At 41.2% G+C, this 21133-nt stretch overlaps 2 protein-coding genes across 8 annotated transcripts in view; one reads left to right on the top strand and one right to left on the bottom strand.

Moving 5' to 3' along the window:
- hhatla (hedgehog acyltransferase like, a) overlaps positions 1–1213 on the bottom strand; it is an 8976-nt gene extending 7763 nt beyond the window's left edge. For 3 of the 4 annotated variants that reach the window (XM_070973352.1, XM_070973354.1, XM_070973353.1), the window contains exon 1: positions 204–1213. The gene's annotated coding sequence lies outside the window, so the exon portion shown is untranslated. The remainder of the gene's footprint in view (positions 1–203) is intronic. The other variant, XM_070973355.1, reaches the window with a different exon arrangement.
- On the top strand, positions 1163–21133 carry LOC139338401 (CTD small phosphatase-like protein). Of its 4 annotated transcripts, XM_070973360.1 has the most exons (8): positions 1163–2193; positions 13505–13662; positions 13819–13851; positions 15333–15434; positions 16207–16263; positions 16735–16827; positions 17423–17608; positions 17705–21133. In XM_070973360.1, the coding sequence occupies exons 1-8, from the start codon at positions 2118–2120 to the stop codon at positions 17828–17830; spliced, it is 831 nt and encodes a 276-aa protein (XP_070829461.1). In that variant the 5' UTR covers positions 1163–2117; the 3' UTR covers positions 17831–21133. The 4 variants fall into 4 exon arrangements, with proteins under 4 accessions (XP_070829461.1, XP_070829463.1, XP_070829460.1 ...); XM_070973362.1 differs by lacking the exon at positions 13819–13851 and having other exon boundaries at positions 1430–2193; XM_070973359.1 differs by lacking the exon at positions 1163–2193 and having other exon boundaries at positions 13335–13662.

The following is a 21133-nucleotide window of genomic DNA, read 5'->3' as shown; positions in this document are numbered from 1 at the left end:
TTAAAGGAGTTGCATTAAAAGCCCCCCCTCTCATGCCAAAGTGTAACCATGGCTAAGCAGGAGCCCAGCAAAGCGTCCTGCATACAGATTGAGGTTTTCTGTTTCACTGCTTCACTAAAACACACGGGCCTTTTGCATTGATTTCTCTGCTTACTCTTCTATTCAACCCTATGCACAAATAAAAGAGATGTGTTTTTACTAACCTTGTATCCGCTTCACACTCAAGATGAGGGCAGCTGTGTTTAGAGGCCGACTCTTCACTATGTAAAATAAATAAAAGGAAAAAAAGGGGGTGGCGGTGGTTGCAGCAGGTATTCTAATTCATCCGTCTTGTGGGGGGCTTGCCGCTGCCGCTGCCTGCGATCACCAGCCTCGGCCAGTCAGGATGTTGCGGACTCAACGAAAGGAGGAGGAGGGGGATATATTTATCTTTCACTACTGCACCGCAGTGAGGGGTGGTCCACGCCGAGCCCATCAGACCTTACTGGAGCGCAAAAACACTCTGGGACAATGGTTAAAAATGGGGAGGAAAGCAGTCGCATCAATCAATAGCAGCATCTCCAGCATGCATCATTAAAGTGACACACCGCCAGACCTCTGATGAGTCTCTAGTCAAACAATTTGATGGATTAGCAAATATAACAATTTACTAAATGAAATCTGAGCAATTACAAACGCTGCTACAAATTTCTCATGTTCACCAATCGGCAGCGACTGAAGCAGTTACTTCTAAGTTGTTGGGGGTTTTTTTTATGATGAAGTGTTTTGTTTTCTAGATAGAATATTCTCTTTACTTTGTGGTATTACAATATGCAACCACATAGTAAGGTCTCGAGGATTTTTTTGATTTCTCAGTTTTCAGTCATATGTTTCCTATTATAAGATGACATGTTTTTAAGTCCTCAATCAAAAAGCAACTCTGTGAGAAAACGGTATCTTACCAGCCTAAACGGTTCATACCAAGGGGTGTCACTCTCTATCTTCAGACACATATACGGAAAATAAACCAAGATAGTGGGCTACAAACCATCCAGTCTCTTCAAAGCGCGATACTGCGGCTGATGTCATTGAATACAAATGCAGCCTGTTTGCTGGATGTTGTCATTATGAATGCAGGGTATCCTCGAAGCGTTTCCTAAGTTCGACACTAGGTGGTGCTCTCGGTCTGTTTACCGCACACGGGGACACACCACAAACCAAAGGGTCTTTACATTACCGTCAGCTACTTACCTGGATTGTTAACTGGGCTGTTGTTCGCTCGGCAGCATGCCAAAGCCTAGAAAAGCTTCAGCATATTCAGTTAAACAAAGTGTATTATGTTTGAATTTGTCCTTTACATGCTGATAATAAAGAGCTATAATTTATTGCGTGAAGCCAGCAGTAATTACAGGGGAAAGGAAGCTTGAGAAAGCCGCGTCCAGCCAGCTGCATGGGTTGAGCAATGTAGTGCGGCTGAGTTTGCGCTGCCTTCCTGCGAGAATCCATCATAGAAACAAACCGCCCCCTCCCACTCTGAGTGCCCCCGCTTCAGATGCAACTCAAAATACATAAAGCCTCCATGTTGCACAGGGAATGTAGGGCCAGTAGATATGAACTGTTTGCCTAAAAGTGTTAGCTAACTTAAACGTTGAACAACTTGCGTTTGATACATGCTTTTGGACAATCCTCTGACGGGCTTCCTAGTGTTTTCAACGTTGTTCCAGACACGGCCTCACGTTTTGGATGATCGGAGCTTCACAGCTAACTGCTAACCCAAGCTACTTGCTAACTTCAGCTAGTTAGCAATTCAACGTCGTTTTTGTTTTGTTTTGTTTTGTGTTTTTTTTTTTAGCCACACACGCTGCCGGTGTTGCACACAATAATATTTGTTTGCAGCGATGGTATTTTGCGGAGAGCCATAAATGACAGCCATTTACTGGCTCCCTTTCACCACCGTGCTAGCTGGCTGGCTACCACCGCTGCCACAACACTTCGCCTCGGACGGTTGCCTGGCTTTGTGGGCTGGCTGGTCATTCTCATCTTGAACAGCTAGCTAACAGTAGCTAGCAAACGAAAAGCAAGCGCGCTAGTGCGAATTACATTGTGGGAAACAAAAACAGGAATAAACGCCCGCCTAAATGGACCACATGTCCATCATAACCCAAGTTTCCAACCCGAAGGAGGAGGAAGTAATATCCTTTAACCAGGAAAAAGGTAAGGAAAAGTCATGTAAAGGTGGTGAACTAATGCTAGCTGGCTAACTACTTTTCTCGACTGACGTTAGCTTTTAGCTCGCGCTTGCTAGCTGCTCTAGTAGTTGAAGACACTGTTGCCTGTTCATGGTAGTCCTGTATCAACTTGGAAAGTAACTAGCGCAAATTATCAAACTCTTACTAACTCTCAATAAGCAACAAGTTAATGAGAGGGGTCTTGTCCTGAATAAGTTAGACTAGTTTTAACGTATTTGCTGCGCATTCAGGATGAGGAGCGCTCCCGTGTCAAGACGTGTGGTCTTATCCCATTAAGGATGTCTGCCGAATTACCGTTCATTAAAATTTGTTTATGCACACCCAGTAATGAACAGTGATTAATGCCAAGTCTCCGCTTGTATATACCTGTATTTTACACATTTCTTTTTGTGTTCTGGCTACAAAACTAGTCTAAATTATCTGATAGGTGATTCACTGTATGAATCACGACCACAAGAAGTTAAGATTAAGAAGTTCATGGTGGTTTGGTCTGATGGGTTGTTAAAAGGTTTTTGTTTTTTTGTTTTTTCTTTCTGACGAAGCAAGCATGCGGGCAGAGGAGACGTACCCGCTGTCAGTAATGTCTGATGTAAAATGTCAGGGGAATTAGCACTGCATTTTCCTTAACACATGGGTTTTTCCTCAATCTTAACACCTGTAAAATCGATTCCCATCCTCAATCATTATTTTGATTATCATTTAATAATCACCCATGTCTGTTGGGGTCTCAGAGTCAAAATGGGCCCTTGCTCTCATTATCACTTAACACTCAGTCTGTCATTGCTCTTTATTTCTACAGTCACTCTTATGCGTGATCTGCAGGGGAGGTCTCATCTCTTCTTTAAGACCATAGCTGCTTATGTCCAGTCATTCCCATTCCTGGGGCCACTGAGACGCATTCCGGGTCACCCAAGCCCATGGGACGTGTATCAGTATCACATCTCAAACCTCACTTGTCAGACCATTAGTAACGTGAGAAGTTGAGTCTTTCAAGCACAACAATGCATTCTCCTCAAGGGTACAAATGTATCCCTCAGTAACTTCTATAGATTCTGTGTGATTTGAACATAGTGTACACCATGTGAGATTATCAGTGTAGGTATGTGGGAGTTCTGGGTGAATATCATTTCAGGTTGGGATTTGACCCATGCAGTATGAATGCATGGCAGTAAAAATATGCAGATTCCACTGTAGTGTTACATTTTACAAAGAGCTGGATGTTATGTCTCACTACAAATGTTACCAAGATACAGTTATGTTCCTTGAAAGGAATCAGAAAGTATTTTAGGGGCTTCTTTGCATTTCATAGTCGTGTTTTGGTTCTTGGTTCATTTAGGGTCACTGGGTATGATGAGTAGTGCTGTAATGATTAGTCAATTAAGTGGTTAGTTGATGGGAAAATCCATATGCTAATTGCTAAGAAGAAACTGAATGAGTGGTTTAAGTCACTGCTCCAGTAAAAATGTCAGACACTGTAGGCTGTGGTTTCATAAAAGGAGGTTTTCTTCTGCTTTCCTTTGTTTCTTTAGAAATAGATTTTTTCACGTGATCTTTTGGCAGTCAATCACAGAATGTAAACAAATGGAGGGCACCACTGTGGGCTTGTGATGTGGATTTGCCTTTACGGACCGCATGGATAGTTCAACGATTTACAGTTTAATTGTTAGTTTTGTCTAACAAGTGTGTATTGAAATATTTGTTTTCTCCTGAGCTCAGGATTCATTGTGTGGTTGTAGTTAAGGATGTTCTGTAGGTCTTGGAACTTAAATCTAGGCCAAGTATCAGTAAATGATATTAAAATGTTTCCTTTTGTAGTAACTTATCACATCTAAGTCAGAGACAATAGGCCTACCTGTTGTTACACGTGCATCTTGATAGCATTTAATATTATTATCAGCATGGGAATTTGAGAAGCACTCCATGCACTCACACAATGAGAATTCAGTTTTCATAAAGCTGCTGCATTAAAAATTACTCCTGATGTTTGCCTGAGTACGACTTGTCTGTTATACTGTATATAGTTGAGTTAGAGGATGAAGCAGAACAGTGCTGCTTGTTTTCTCTTCTTCCTTTTTTTCTTAAGAATGAGTCACACACAATTCTTCCCTTGGGGCTAAGTCAAATATTGCCATCATTACATGACCACGTCCTTTCTGGATATTTTGAAAACAGTGAGATTTGAGTGTGAGAGGCATAGTCTGCTGTGTTATAAATTTGATCATTATTTATTTGTTTGTGTGTAGCAGGTGGGAATTTTTGGTAGTTTACAACAGGATTCTTAGATTTATTTCCTGAGTTTTTTATACAATCAGCCAATGATTTGACTGTCCCGTCACTAAACATGAGGCCATACCAGCAGCTGACCTAGAGGAATTTTACAGGTAGTCTTCCCTTGCTTGAACAGACTCCAAACTGTCTGGACAGAATTGACTACCTTTGCTCTCAGTGTTCCTCTGCTGGCTGTCTTACGACATGTGCCTGCCGTTCACACTGGTTTGTCTGCCAAGCTGCAGCCTAAATATAGAATTGCTGCCCTGTCGGCCAGAGCACCACTGACCTCGAGGCCAAGTATAACTACTTGCAAAGATGACAATGATCCTTTTTTTGTCTTTTCATTTGTACACTCATACTTGGTTTTAGTTTTGAGAAAAGCAACAACTTGGTTGTCAAAAGAAGACCTGAATGTATTTATGAGATGAATGGGTAACTCTTACATGATCCCTTCACCTTCCTCTGGAGTCAAACATATTTCTCAAGATTGATTTATGTGTTGTGGTCCGTATTGAGCACTGCAGTTGTTCAGTGACTGTCACCGTGGTTTCAATCAGACAGGTTTTGTCAAATTTCAACCATATTATTATTAGCCTGTTTATTTATTTCCTGGCGTTTCCACTAGGGTGGCATGGTGGCTCGATGGAAGTGAAACAAGTATAGATTTTGCACATTGTTTTTGCTTAGTTGTTGTTAAGGATGTCACTTTCAGTTAATTTTGCTTTCCAATAGCCTGACAGCCATTAAGCAGTAACTAACCATTTCATTTTGTGCAGAGGAATACCTGGGGGCCCTGCAATCGGCTGGCGACCGGTTCAGGGTGTACCCCACCTCTCGCCCATTGTAGCTGGGATAGGCTCCAGCCTCCTGCAACCCCGAAAGGGATAGGCGGTATAGATAATGGATGGATGGAATACCTGGGGTGGAGAGGACAACCATTTCGTCGCCGGTGTCATATTCTGCCATGACATAAATGTTGCAGTACCGTCATTACTTTGGCAAATGTTCTAGCATATTAAAAATAGTGTGCTTTAATGTAGCTGCGATAACATGCAGATAGATGTCTATGGCTCTACTCATAAAACTGGAGTTACAGCTGGTAACCACTCTTTTCCTTGCTATTGTAACACGTGGAAGGTAGTATTACGAGCAACATGTGAATTTCTCTGTTGTTGGCCGCAAGAACCAACACAAAAGTCTTCATCTACTCAGTCAATGCAAGGAAGTGAAGACTGAGTGGAATAACTTCATGGAAATCTCCCAATAACAACAACAACAGCAACAACAACTGGGAACCTCTTAGGCTATGTGTGTGCACTAATCATTTTACTTTGTACTGCTTTGAGGGCCAATGCAAATTTTAGGTAAGTTTTAGCCTGTAGAATTTGGTGTTAGCATTTTTCATGGACAATGTGGGTCGACCCCCATATAATGGAGCAGTGCTGGAGTATTTCATTTTGAGGGACAGTCAAGTGAAATTTTGAATGTTCAAATGTTCATTTGAAGCCAGTTAAATAATCACAGTTGTATGGTGGTTTTTTCAGGTTGCTTTTGTGTTGTTTTACATAGTCAGACCTAATGTTATCTCCACACTTCATATTGCAACGCAAGCTCAGCTGGTTTTGTTGTTACAGGAAAGCCCCCTCTGCTGCATGCTGCGTTGGTGTGCGTGTCTTTTGCTGCTGTATGTAAATGAACTAGATAGACATGCCCCACAGTCTGTTTTTTGTAGACATTTTTTTCTGTCTTAAGATACCTCACTTTGCTAATGGGGTGAAAAGAGGTGGACCCGTGTTTTGAGTTGAGTATCCCTCTTATTTGTGTAATACTGTCATATAATACCATCACTGTAGAAAACATAATAAATACTGTGATTTAAATCTTTGGACATATTGCCAGAAGCAATGTAAAACTCACCCATCCTTCTTGGTTTGCCTCTCACTGTTCCAGCAATCACCACCAACTGTGGTTCAACCAAAATAAACTCTAATAATAATAATAATAATAATAATAATAATAAATAAATTCACCAAATCAGGAGAGCAGTGAGAGAGAGGGTGGTGTGGAGAAACAGTGTGTAGAGCAGTGTGTGTATTTACATATCCAACTCAGGAATTATTTTAACCAGATATTATGATTGGAGAGTCTAATATGTGTCGGACTTCAGCAGATATTCCTGGTAAAAAAAAAAAAAAAACGGCAATTACCAGATAAAGGAAACCCTGGGTAGTTGTGATGTAGCTTTCATTTGTGTGAGCTGTCCAGCAGTTGGTGATCAGAGCTAGCTTGTCTGCCCCGGCTAGCTTGACTTTTAGCTCACTCTTGTTTTCCTCAAAGTGTTTTTCCAATGCATTTAGTCGCAGTAGGTCTTGGTGGCATAATATACTCGGGCTCAAGGTCTTGAACTACCTCTTCTGATCCGTCGATGTCTGCCTCAGTGATTGGCAGCATGTCGGTTTCAGTCATTCGGCAAAACGACTGGGTGATTGCCTTGGACCAGAGTGCATCACACTGTACGCATGCAAATAAACCTATAGACTGACATGCGTAACCGGTCAAAAGTATTTCTCGTCATTGTTCTCTATGGTTAGAAAGTGAATCAAAAGATTTTCAATCAAATTGGGAACAATAATAGATTCCAATCTTTGTTTGTTTTGTGGTGGGACAAGTATTTTACTTACATTTGCATGATAGTGCCCTTAAAGTCATTATAACTTTTCATTGTATGTTGAGACAGAGATCCATTCATGGTGGAGGTAAAGAGCATATCACACTGCAGAGCTGAGGCTCTGGTAGCTGCTTGTGTGGTAGCCAGAGCGCATTCAAAAACATTCCTCAAATGTGTGAACAGGTTGTGTTTTGAGGTGATGAACATGGCTGCTTATTTTGCTGCCTGTGGTGCAATGTAAGCTTGATAAAACATAGTTTGCTGATGACCCTGTGCACAGCAATACATCTGCCTCTGTGCCAGTGCTGTTCTCTGCTTCTCCAAACTGGGGGCGTGCAGACTGCCATCCACTGTAGGTAATACACTGACTGTTAAGTACCTCATACAGCCCCACCTCAAAAAACGTGAACTATCTCTTTAACTTCAGTGGGAGGCTTCACTCCATCATTATCAGATTGAGTTCCATTTGTCCTGTAGATTAAGGTAATAAAGGGTTAGGTTAGATTAGTGTATTTTCTATTGATTAACATATATACATTTTGAAAGGTAGTTCACTGAGGTTTGTAGTATTATTTAGACTAATGCACCACAGTGCGCCACTTACAGTAGATCAAACACAAAGTTTTAAGATTACAGTACACTGCTTACAGCATTTAGTGTGTGAGTGGTTAAGCTTCTTTCTGTGCTGGATTCACCCATAGCCAAAGCTATATGATGTGTCAACAATCATAGACCCACGAATGACTCCAAGTAGCGCTGGGCGGCATGGCCAAAAATGTATATCATGGTATTTTTCAAAATTAGAATGGTTTCACGGTATATTACGGTATTTTTTTTTTCTTTCATCTAGAAGATAGATGTTTTAACACAGGTATATCCAGGCGCTCATTTGGGCAGAGTGCGGTTATCTTGTCCAAGCATTCAGAGAAACTCCTCTGTTGAAAACACCTTTGTTAGCGCTTTGCTCATTCATAAATAAATGAGACAGAGCGGTGAAAATAACTACACAGTTAGACAAGTCAATAGCTCCGCAACTGCATCTATTTTGATGATCGACACCGATCGACACAGCCAGAGTCAAGAGATTCGAGGGGCAGCTCCCAAATTCACCATAGTAACACCAATGAAGATCCAGAAGGAAGTAAGCCCAGAGATAGGTTATCGCATGAAGAGCACTCCCTCCACTCTAGAAACCCCCTCCTCTCCTCCACCAGGACCTTTGTGATTGATCTAAAACTAACGCAGAGTCATAGGAGGAGACATTAGCAGCGTTTTTTCGAGCTGGAATGTAACTTTTGACCACAAAACAGCAAAGGTGAGACATACTGCATGATTTAGCGAAATTTTTTTCTGCTACTCTTTGGCTGCTAGCTCGCAGAGTTTTCGTCACACAGTGAGGAGGCAGACATCTTTGTGATCAACACTCTGCTTTCATATGATACCAGGCTTGTGTGGTTTGCATGAAGTGGCGAAATAAAGTGGACATACGCTATTTTCGTCATTTTGTTACAAGACACGGCTCCTCTTTTTGGCACAAGTTCTTCTGTGTCATCATGTTCTACTAGTTCTGCAGCTTCAATTTCAGAACTTTCAATGTCTGTCCCATCCATCTTCACCGAAACGTAACACCAGAGCACTACAGTTTACCCTCACCATACCCCGCACCATGCCCGTTTAGAAGCACAACATTGAAAACGGTCCTGTCTGAAACAGTGTTCAAGGCGCAAACTTCCGGACATTGTGTAATCACATACACCGGTGTGGCGGTATATTAAAAATTCATACCATAACAAAAATATTCACCGGTATTCGGTGTGAACCAGTATACTGCACAGCCCTAACTCTAATACACAACATGCACTCCTTGGCTAGAGAGAGAGGTGGCTTGTCTTGGTCAGATCCTGACTAGAAGTTGCTGTCACACCTACTGAGTAATGATTCATAGTGTGTTTGTATGTGGACAGCCTGGTGCTTGATATACTGTGCCTGAAAGGCATGACTGTGCTGTGTCTGATAAATGGTTAATGTTGGTTGTTGTTTTTTTTTTTTTCCCCTAAGGATGAAACCTTGGAATGCAGTGTGTGAAAGGTGTGAATCAAGGACCTGCACTCATACTTATTACTTTATTAATTAAATGGAGTTTACCCTCTCATTAGTGAATTACTACTCACTAGGGCTGGGCGATAAAACAATAAAGATATGTCTCGCGATAGACTCATAATCAATATCAATAAAAAAAACGTCGATAAAACATTTGACAGCAACATTTTTTCTTCATCGGAAGAAACCAGAAGTTGCGAAGCAAGTTTGGTTGCATGAACAAAGGCACTCGCTCTCAGGTAACCAAGCAACGTAGGGAGTAATCACAAGCTAACACACCAATCATGTAACAGTATCAAGTTTGGTTGCCCCATCTCGTTTTCTCGTGTTTGATTCTTCGCGAGGAGTGAGATGAGAGAGAAATAAGAAGTGAGTGCTGCAACGAGCGAAGAAATTGTCAATAAAACAGGTAAAGTCAGCTCGCCAGTATGGAGTTTTTTGGATTCTATAAGTCGGACCGTAGTCAGACCAATGTGGTCTGTAAATTATGCAAGACTGTTGTCCCCACCAAGACCATGGCTAAGGTGGTTACTTGTTTAACCACCTTAGCCATGCTCACTCTTTGGAGCGCAGCCGTATTCGCCAACGTCCGCCAACCGCAGCACCACCGCACAAGCAGCAGACCGCCATGCAGAGGTACTCTGCTTCAGTGCCTGATGACAAATCATCTAAAAGGAACAGAGACATAAGGCAGTGGCATATCATATAGCTACAAAACACTGTATATTTGAAGACATTTTATTCACCAGAAGGTGAATCAGCTTGTGAACTTCCTGGCACTAAACCTGCAGAAAAAAAGTTTTCAGGTTTCTCTCTGTTTACATTTTTGCACTTTTATTTACATTTATTATTTGTTTTCCATGGTTGTGTTGACATTTTCTTTCCTTTCTGCCTTGATAGCTGAGGGGATTATAATCAGAGGAAGGTTAAATTTAAAATAAAAATGTTTAAATTTAATGTGCTTTTCTCCTGGTCCTTATTTTAAATAATAAAATATAATAAAATAAAGAATATCAATAATTATCGATATCGACCGATATAAAACACTTATATCGTGATACAGTTTTCAGCCATATTGCCCAGCCCTGCTACCCACCATCCACTCCAGGTGAACTGTGTGCGTTTGATGTCCAGTTCTGCTCTGTGCATGACTCAGTAGTCTTTGCTGTTTTCTGGTGGTCTTTTATACAGAAAATAGGCCGGTGATAGTGATAACTCACAAGAAGCTGACAATTGCCTCCTGTCCCAGTTTTACAGTAACACAGAGCTGAAATGACAAGACAAAGTCCAGTTTAATAAAGGAAATCGTGTGGTCCTGATTAGCTTATTTTTAGACTTAAACAAGCGTACTATGGCAGATGTGATCATCTTGCAGCATTGCTCTCTAACTAAAGCTTGAGGCTCATGAGTACAATTGTTTTGTTTTTTCCTTTAGGGTTCTTTCAGAATTTCTAAAATAAAGCATTCTGTAATTATATGCTGTGGTGATATCTCCAAACAAATCTCTAAATCAGTTTATTAGTTTGGTATTTGGTGGTTGTTGCAGTGTTGTGTAAAACTTTTCCAGTGGATTGGGTCAGATGGTGGTCTTTATGCTCCAGAAACATTGGCAGTAGCAGGAATTTTTTATGCATCTGGTTTCATTCCTCTTCTCTGTTAGCACTAACAGTATGCCACTTTCTGTTTGGGCCGCTCAGAAGATGGGATATTGTTTTCTTGAGGGATTTAACGTTACTGAGGTTAGAAGAGTAAGTAATTATCCATAATAAAATTAACTATAACATAAAAACACTAATATTGTCAATAAATGGTCAGATACAGTTTCAGTCATATTTCCCTGTTGTCACTGCTTATTCGAGCAATTCCCTGTGTTAAGGTTTTAAGTTACTTGAAATAGTCACTGAATGTTTCCTCGTTAAAGGATGAATATTGTATTTAACTTGTCTTGGAAGGAAGGAGCTTGTGTCACTGATAAGATATAGTCTAAATACGATATGGCCTAGCTTGAAAGGCAGAAGTTAATGTGACTGGAAGCCAGTGATAGAGGAAAAAGACAGTGAGATTGGAAGGCAGAAAGCATTTCATGTAGCTGTGACTTGCTGTTACTCTGTCAGTGTTAGATACCCTTTCTGCACTCAGGAGTGTTTTTAGCTGTGGAATATAGAATTGAAGTCATCTTCTGAAAACAATAGTGTGGTAACTCCACATTATGTCCTTTCATGACATGATATGAGGCTTTGGCTGCTTCTGTGGTCTCTAGATACCATGGTACGTAGGACTGTTTTGTTGGAAAAACACTCGACAAAGCTGGATTGATGTAAAAATAGTACTGGTATTTGTAAGGAGTAAGCATGTTGTTCTAACTAATACATTGTGTACTAGCTTGTTTTTATGGCAAGTCATTTGATGTATTTTCTTCATGCAGTGTTTCCTGTGACTAATGTCTGGTGGGTATTTGTTTAAGGTCAGGAGCACAAAGTGGCACAATATCAAGATGCCAAAAGACATGACATAATGCTATTTGCTCTTCACTGGTCCTCGGTTGCAAAAGCGTTCTGGTTTTGTGAGCGTGGGGGACTAATGGGTGGAGAGGAATGCAGCCTTGTATAGGCTCTGTGGGGTCTGAGGGCCTCCCACCTCTTCCTCCTCCTCCCCCCCTCCTCTCTTGTGCATGTTCAGGCTGCTTCAGTCACTCACCTGCCAGCTGAAACATGGGAGGGGAAACATAAGCAAGCTTTCAAAATGGAGACTCCTAGGCCAATCAGGTGGCGGGATCCACGACAGGGCAAAAAGGAGGAGGGTGCAGCTCCCAACTTGTCACTATTAATAAAAGCTCAGTGTCTGATTTAGGCCCTGCTCCGTAGTCCTGGAATGAGAGGCGATTTGCAATCAGAGCAGAGTACACTCTGAACTGTCGCTATGTGTGACTGATGAAGTCACTCAGCCATTCATGTTATTTTCTGATCAGTGGGTCTGCCAGGCCGGGTCAACAAAACCAACACTAATGCCATTTAATCACACTGTCAAGGTCTCACCTATTGTTGGGATTTAGTATTGCTCACACCACTGTGGCCACTTCAGAGAACTACAACCCCAAAAAAGTTGTGACAAAATGCAATCATTTGCAAACAAGCCATGTTTACCAATAGCGGTTTTACGAAGTGTTTCCTAACCCATGTGGTAATATCCTTTATACTGTCACCATCCTTGCTTATGAACGACTGAACCTTTCGAGGATGTTCTTTTCACAGCCAACTGTGATACCATCAGCTGTTACCAATCAACCTGTTTACCTGTGGAATGATCCAAACAGGTGTTTTTGGAGCATTTCACAACTTTCCCAGTCTGTTGTTGCCCCGTCCCAATTTGTGTGAAACATGTTAAGGGACCTTATGATTTGATAATAAAAATGCAATCAAATGTAAAATGCAGAATATGGTAGAAATTGCCAAAGTGTGGACGTAGTTTTTAAAAATCAAGGTTTACCACTGTAAGTGGTGCCTAAGACGAATGAACAGAAAAACCACTATGCTGCTATGTTTCGTGTCACACATACACACACACAGTCATGTAGAAGACACCCCCCCCGAGAGAGAGGCAGCATGCTAACAAGAGCTCATCACTTCAACAAATTCCCAGAAGCACTGCCACATCGGTTTGTTGAAGACGTTGTGGCTGTATGCTCAGAGTCATATATTCTGTTGGGAAAAAATGAACAAGCTACATCTGTTTCTGGTCAAGTATTGTAAACAAGGAGGAGCGTTGTACAAACATGAGAGTAGCCTCTGTCAGACCCACTCACTCAGTGTGTTTCTGCTGTCATAAACATCGTTTTGATAAAAACAACAATGTTGTGCTACCTTAAATTCATCAATATTCATGAAATTGTTGAAATTTTATTCCTTCACCTCATGGTTAGATGCTCTTTTTGACAACAAAATGCGATTAAAATTGTGAAAAAAAAGAAAACGGAAACATGTCAAAAAAGGATGAGCAAATAATCACATTCAGTTTTATTATGTTTACAGACTCCCAACTTTTTTGGAAGAGCAGTTGTATAACAAACATTTAACAGTTTGTTCCAAGTTATTCCAGCAACCTCCACAGCTTAGCATGCAAATAACCAAATGTTAAATGCTTCCCCGCTTCAGCCTGCTCCATTTTTCTGACAGAACACAGATTTGCATATCCACTTGTTCACCCTCCGCTCTCCCGCCCCTTCCTTTTGTTTTGACAGCGTCCCAGTCGAACAGCAGCCTGAAGAAGCAGAGGAGCCGGAGCATCTTCAGCACATTCTTCTGCTGCTTCCGCAACTACAATGTGGACCCACCAGCCGCCAACACCAACACCAGCTCCCCGCCTCCACCTGTTGAAGAGAATGGATCCCCTCCTAAGGTGGGCTGCTGCTCCACTAAACACATGCCATTTGATTGTTGTTTTCTCTATCTTCATGGACCCTTTTTAGTCTCTCTCTCTTTTTATTTAGTTCTCCTTCCTACCCCTCACCCTGTTTTTGTATGTATGTGTGTGTCTATCTCTCTTGTATTGTAGTGTGACCAGGTCGAGGTCATCCCTGTCCCTAGTGTATGTATTGCCTGTTTTTTTTCTGTTCCTTTGCATGCAGGCTGAGTGGGCTGGTGCTGGCACATCCTGTCTGTGTGGGCTCCAGTGCTCCTCAGAGAGCTTCTGCTCTGCTACCGTACTGCGACTCATTTTCAACCGATCATAGCACTGGCTGTGTGGAAGGTGTATATGCACCTATGGATTTAAATAGTGCAGCATGAGTGACACTTGGTGGTTTGAATGCTTTCTGAAATACCGTGACACTAACTGTCTAACAAGTTCAGTATAAAGCATTTTCCATTAATTGCCTCAGGTGCTTCCATGCAAGATGTAAATCCACTTATTGTGTGACTTACTTGTGCACTTGAATAATATTAGCGACAGTTAAGCTCCACAGTAGCTCCTAGTCTGTAATTCATGAGGGAGGGAATTACAGTTTATGTGATTTGACCAACATACCGGTCACACCAGCTTTTAGTGGCTACATGCAGGTCAACTCTTGAGATCTGTTAAAAGTGAATGGATTTTTGATACAGCACTGTTCCTACACTGAGGCATAGTGCCCACATGACTCTATCTTGTTCATAAATGAATTTGAAGTTTATTTGCATTTTCAAAATGATACAGTTTGAGTGACTTTATTGAAACTAACAATGCTCTGCAGCAGCAGCAGCTAACCTTTGCATGGCCTTTGTCTGAGAGAATAAGGGTCGGGTGATATTGGCTGTGGGCAATTGGCTTGATGAATTAAGGGTTTATTTTTGCCAAACCAGAGTTGGTGATGGAACAGTGGAAAGGCATTTTATTTCGTTGCTGTTGAGTTTGAGTTAAAGTTAACAAAGCTGGTCTTAGTTTAGTGAAAGAGAGAAACTTAAATTCAGAAGGCGTACAGTTGTATTTTCTGTTTAATAAGGAAAAAAGGTGTTTCTTAACATTTTGGCCAACAGGGCAATATAACCACTTGTTGGGCTGTAAAATTTTAACGAATCACCCAGCTCTAGTGAGACGGTGTGAGAAAATGTATTTAATCTCCACAGATCTGACACAAATCTCAGGGGATGGAAGACGTTACTTTCTCTGAGTAGGTGGCTGTGGCAGAGGAAGTATACCGTAGGGTGTTATTTTGAAGCAATGGGTCCATTAAGCACATCATTTCATACATGGCTTTATCACAGATGCATTGTCACCCATGGAGATGCTCTTCCTAGCATGGTGTTGGCCTTTCTGCTCAGCCTTACATAGTAATTTATGCAAAGTATATGTCTTCTGTCTCTCTCTCTCTCTCTCTCTCTCTCTCCCTCCCTTTCTTTCTTTCTTTCTTTCTTTCTTTCTTTCTTTCTTTCTTTCTTTCTTTCTTTCTTTCTTTCTTTCTTTCTTTCTTTCTCTCTCCCTCCCTTTCTTTCTTTCTTTCTTTCTTTCTTTCTTTCTTTCTTTCTTTCTTTCTTTCTTTCTTTCTCAAATACTCTCTGTATACCATATCTGACATCATCTCCCCCCCACAGCCACCAGCCAAATACCTCCTACCAGAGATGATAATATCTGACTATGGAAAAAAGTGTGTGGTGATTGACTTGGATGAAACGCTTGTCCACAGCTCATTCAAGGTAAGAGGAGGCTAAAACTCAAGTTTATTATTGATGTTGTGCGCTGCTATGCAAATGTCAATGTATGAGTGCGAGCTGTCTGAGGCCTTCTATGTTTAAAAGATACAGTGACCAGTTGGCTTGACCAGGTATTTGCTTAAAATGCAATTTGTAAATTGAAAAAAATAAATAATAAAAAAAAAAATTCCTAACTGTCACTCTTCTGAAAACAAGTTTATTTACCTGCATCATGCAGGTAAGCATATTGTGTATTTATGCCTTTTCAATGAGAATAATACATATTGCATAGCTGACATTATTTCTTTGTCTATACATCCAGTAACCTGCAGGAAGTCAAAGCTGTGTCAAATCCATGAGATCACTTTGTGAACAAAGCCAGAGGAGAGGAGCAGGTGGTGCAGTAAGAACAGGGCTGATATGACAGTGATTGTGCACTTAGAGTAGAAGCGGGATGGTAATGGAAAAAACTGAGGGTGCTAATGTTGGCAACCAGTTGCAGTTAAGACAGTTTCTTCATAAGCTTGAACAAGCATCGTAACATATAGACAGTCGGAGGATGATCACCTCGAGAGGTTGGAGAAAGGAGGACAATTAGCAGGGATTTGTTTGTGCAAGAGACTGATTATTTTCTTCTTCCTGTCAGAGATTTGACAAATCTGTGAATTGCAAAGTGTTAGTGTTTAGTGTTCCTAGCAGGACCTCTGCTGCTCACTTCTGGTACTACACCAACTGTGTGCATGACAGTGATGGTTTTTTGTGTTTCTTCTCACAGCCCATCAGCAATGCTGATTTTATTGTTCCAGTGGAGATCGATGGTACCGTTCATCAGGTATTGTACCCACACAATAAAAGGACAATTTTAGTCAATTATACCTTTTTTATTAGGGCCAAGAGTTCCATTTATGTGAAGAAGCCCGAAGAGAATGGCTGTGATCCAGTTCAAGTAATCCAGGATAGGCTGTGTGTATCCTGGTTAGCCTATTCATGATTACTTGCACTGGATGGCAGTCACTGGACGAAGAGAGGAGGGCATCTACACCGTGACTGTGAATGATGCCTTTTATGCAGGGCAGGCCAAGCTAAACATTTTGATAATGCAAGAAATAAGTAGCATGAATTTCTTCTGTTTCTTCTGTAGCAGTCCTCAAATGTGTTCCTCTACATGACATCATAGTTTGTTTATACTGCTATCAATCACACTGTGAAGGTTGTGCTCACATCTGCACATCTGCCTGACATTCACGTGAATCATGTTTGTTGTTTTCCTCTTACCTGGCCTAAACTGTGCTGTGTCTTGCAGGTGTATGTGCTGAAACGACCCCATGTGGACGAGTTTCTTCAAAAGATGGGAGAGCTATTTGAATGCGTGCTCTTCACAGCCAGTCTTGCCAAGGTGCGTATTGACCTGGCCATGTTTTCTGTTCTGACATGTTCTGATTACAAGCTACTGATGGCCATGGAAGAACATTTTCCATTTCCTTCTTGGACTCGGCATTTTTCATCTGCTCATGCTATCTGAATTTTCACACTTCCTCTGCTTTGCTCTCCATCTGTGTCTTTTGCATCTTAGCCAGTAATGCATTGGTAAGTTAAATGATATGAGACATAACTGTGCTCAGAGCCTGATGTGTCTGTAGTATCAAATGTTCCTCATGCTGGTCTGTACGCTAGGTGTCAGTGGTGCTTTTTTGTCATAGAGTAGTATCTCCTGAGGCATCTTCCCAGTCAGGTAAACAGAACTGCGCAGGATGACCTGCTTTGCTCCCCTTTGGAATAATAGTGTAGCATCCATGAGCTGTTTTGTTATCACTCTAGCTGCAGCATATGACCACAAAGATTTGCATCACAAAGTGTCTTTACAACATGGAGTTTATTTATTATGCGCATTTTTCGTAGTTGTGCAGCAGTGAAATTTGGGGTATGTCAGTTTTTTGTTTTTTGTTTTTATAGCAACATAACATGTTTCTGTGCTCGTTTGGCTCAAACAGTATGCAGACCCTGTGGCAGACCTGCTGGATCAGTGGGGTGTGTTTCGAGCCCGGCTCTTTAGAGAATCCTGCGTTTTTCACAGAGGGAACTATGTCAAAGACCTCAGCCGGCTGGGACGAGAGCTCAGCAATGTCATCATCGTTGACAATTCACCTGCCTCTTACATTTTCCACCCAGAAAATGCTGTGAGTTCCTAAACCAATGATACGATTGTCATATATATAAAGTCTCAGTTGGTATTAAATAAAAGCTAACTGCAAGTGGTTTTCCTGTCTCCCAAGGTCCCAGTCCAATCCTGGTTTGACGATATGAATGACACAGAGCTCCTGGACCTGCTGCCTTTCTTTGAGGGACTCAGCAAAGAAGAAGAGGTTTACGGAGTGCTGCAGAATCTGAGAGCCAGGTAGCAGGACACACCACAGCGCCACCTGTGCTCTCCACCCTTCTCTCTGTCAATCTCTGCCCCTTTCTACAACCACATCTCTCAGACTCAGGCAGATCCTCCCACATGCGCCCCTCTTGTCTCTGCCCCAAGGGGACGCCTTGGAGTCTCACTGTGGAAATCTTCATGTAACCTTGTCTCTGCTTTCATCTCCTGGTGACTGGCTGCCTTCTGAGTGCCATCAGAAAAAAACAAAACAAACAAAAAAAAAAAAACAGGAAATATCCCAGGAGCACTGTGTTTGACACAAACCACACCAGAAGTGGACAGAACGTCCTAAGTTGATAACATTGGGGACAAAATGCTAAGAGGAATGAACTCTGGTCTTCATTTTCAAACAAAGTTTTACTATTTGGTGAAGTGCTTGTTTTTAAACCAAAAAAAACAACAGCATTTTTTCTGGAACTTCTTTTGTGGTACCGCACAAAAGTCTGAAAAGATTTTGTCCTTGTATTGTTGCTATGCAGGCAGTTTCTGGTAGTGGAAAGGACTGTGATTCTCTTTTCTTACTGAATGAAGTGCCTTGTGTGAATGTTGTTTATATGGGGAGATATTTTGTACATGGCATATTTCCAGAGTACTTCAGTCTTTTCACACACAATATGCTTTAACGTGGGCACGGAAGTATCTCAGTATAAACATTTTAGTTTTGTTTTATTTTTGATCATCAATCGCTGGGTAAATGTCTCTGTAGTATTCTTTATTTTTTCCAGTATGCTTGTGCCATTATATAGATGTGACTTTGTTTCTTTCTGCTTTCATTATATGTAGAAATAGTTAATTTGTTTTAAGCAAAGGAGTACGTTTGCAATTGTGAACCTTACGCCCCACCTGCAAGTACAGTAGTTCTTTGCATTTGATAGTTTGATCTGATAGCTCAGATAAAATTGTGCCATTTATCTTCTGTCTCTGTCATTATCCCCCTTGAGCTCATTTTATTATTTGCCAAATAAGGAAATGTATCTTTTAACAGGCTTCATATCTTTAACAGGGATTCAGCTGTAAGTGTTAGACCATTAGTAGTAATTATAGCATTATAGGTTTTATTCTTTTGACAAATAGTTATCAGATACATTTGTATGTTTTTAATGTTATGAGGTCCTTGTTTGTCATGTCGTGTTTATCATATGGCTAGCTTTTTAGTCCACTTTGTTTTTTTGGGGGGGGGGGGCACACATAAGTGGTTCAGCTTCATCTTTAGGGATGATCTTTCTCCAGAATTGTACACAGTTGCAAAAGTATCCCTTTTGTTGTTTCTATGGTCTGGGATCTAACAGTAAATGGGTCGAGTGCCATGTTTTTAATTTTTCATGAGGTCAGTGTCTTTAGGGAATATAGTTTAGTGTCGGATTGAGTCTGGACAGCGTTAAAATCCCACCGTTCTCTCCTGATTGACATGCGATGATGGCCCGCTCTCGTCCAGTCCTGGTGTAGAACCAGTGGAGGCGATGTGTGGTGTTTACCTTCCCAGACTCTTTATAACTGCTCTTCACCTCAGTGCCTACGTTTTGAGAGGAGCCACACAAACTGAATGCTGCAACATTAGCTACCATGGCAATAACCTTTTCTGGGCGAGTTTCCATCCCAAGTTGGTTTGGGTGTCTTGAGCACTGGACACGGCTGGCCAGTCAAGGTTTGGTGGACAGGGAAGGCTGGTCTTGTGATAGAGGAGTTTTTCACATTATTTGATGTGAAAACTGGACATGCTTACATGATTTAGTCCTTTAGTCATCTCAGAATAAAAATTATTAGTGTCAAAATGATTCCCCCACTCCCCCAGAATTAAAATACTGAAACGACTTGAATGTTGCTTGGTCTATTTCAACAACAGCAGCCAAACGACCTTGTATGGTGAACTACATTGCCATAGTTATTAGCTTTCTGTTGTGGAAGAAAGTGAAAAGAAACAAAACAAAAAGGACGCCTTCCAAACCTACAGATGGGGGCTCAGTCCTGGCCCATCCAGACAGCCTCCAGATGTTAGGGGCCAGCTCTAAATGGAACACTACTGGGGCACTGTAAAAGGACTGTGAAGAACCTCATCACGGCATCAATGCCTTACTGCCTGCAGAGGCACAAAGCAATGTTTCTTCATTAATTCCAAGGTCACATCAACACATTTTTAGCATTGTCTCATTGGTATTTTCTTATGGAGTGTGCAAACGGCTCGGCCATAGTGTATTCAGACCATATGTGGTCAGGTGAATTAACATTGTGAATCAGTACAATGAAGCAATGAAGCATGAAGAAGCTCTGTGGTCCCATCAAGGGATTGTAACAACAAACCTCATTTGCTTTATTGCTTGGTTTATGGGTCATGGTGTTATATTGAAAAGACCTACACTACTTCATAATTTCCAACACTTTTTTTTTTTTTTTTCAAGTTGAAAGGCTGCTGCTCCTTCAGGCGTATTGAAATATTTTCTCTTGCTTAAGCATTTGTGTTGGTTGTTTCAGTGCAATGTCCTTTTATAAGAAGTGTTCGGTCAACTCTTCTCAACCTCTCAATGATTACCTTTGTCTGAAGATGTTGTTTGTATCATTGTGATATTTTTCTACCTACCTTTTGTCAGTATTTGGTTTGAAACGTTGCATATTACCCATTGTATCCAGCTCGTCGTCTCATCTTCCTTTCAGAGCTGTAATGTCTCTCTCTCTTGCATTTGGTAAGAGTTCTCAGTCAGGTTTCGTCTTTCCTATCAGGGGACATGTGTGCGTGTGTGTGCGTGCGTGCACAGACATCTTGTTTGTGCTTTCTTAAAGTGTTTTATGTGTCACCTCACTCATAGTCACACATTCATCATTTTGTATTGATTTAACACCAAAGTTCTGCAACACTTGAGTTCAAGTCACTGTTTGTTTGCGTGTGCGTGTGTGTGTGTGGGGAGGGTGGGGGGTGGGGTCAGGTTATTCACCTTATTTTTTTAAACACATTTCGGCTCTTATTGGCTTGCTTTGAGTGTTGGCAGCGTGTTGTCATCCTGAGCATCAGTTTTTTTTTCTTTTCCATAATAAAATGCTTCATTGAAATGATTTTGTCATGTCTATATTTTTTATTCAAATGTCTGATATTGTACATGAATTAAGGCCAAAGATCATCACTTGAACTTTATGTGACTGAGGTTTCCACTGTCTTTCTGTACCTGATATGGTCTATTAACTCCAAACGTCATGAGAGAGAATGTTACTGTGTTCTGTTGGCATATTTTACAGTGACCATGTACTATGCCATTAATTTCCTTCATTGACATGTCACAATAAAGCACAT

Source organism: Chaetodon trifascialis, chromosome 11, assembly GCF_039877785.1.
Source record: "Chaetodon trifascialis isolate fChaTrf1 chromosome 11, fChaTrf1.hap1, whole genome shotgun sequence".
Lineage (NCBI taxonomy): Eukaryota > Metazoa > Chordata > Actinopteri > Chaetodontiformes > Chaetodontidae > Chaetodon > Chaetodon trifascialis.
This window is presented reverse-complemented; position numbering and strand designations above follow the sequence as displayed.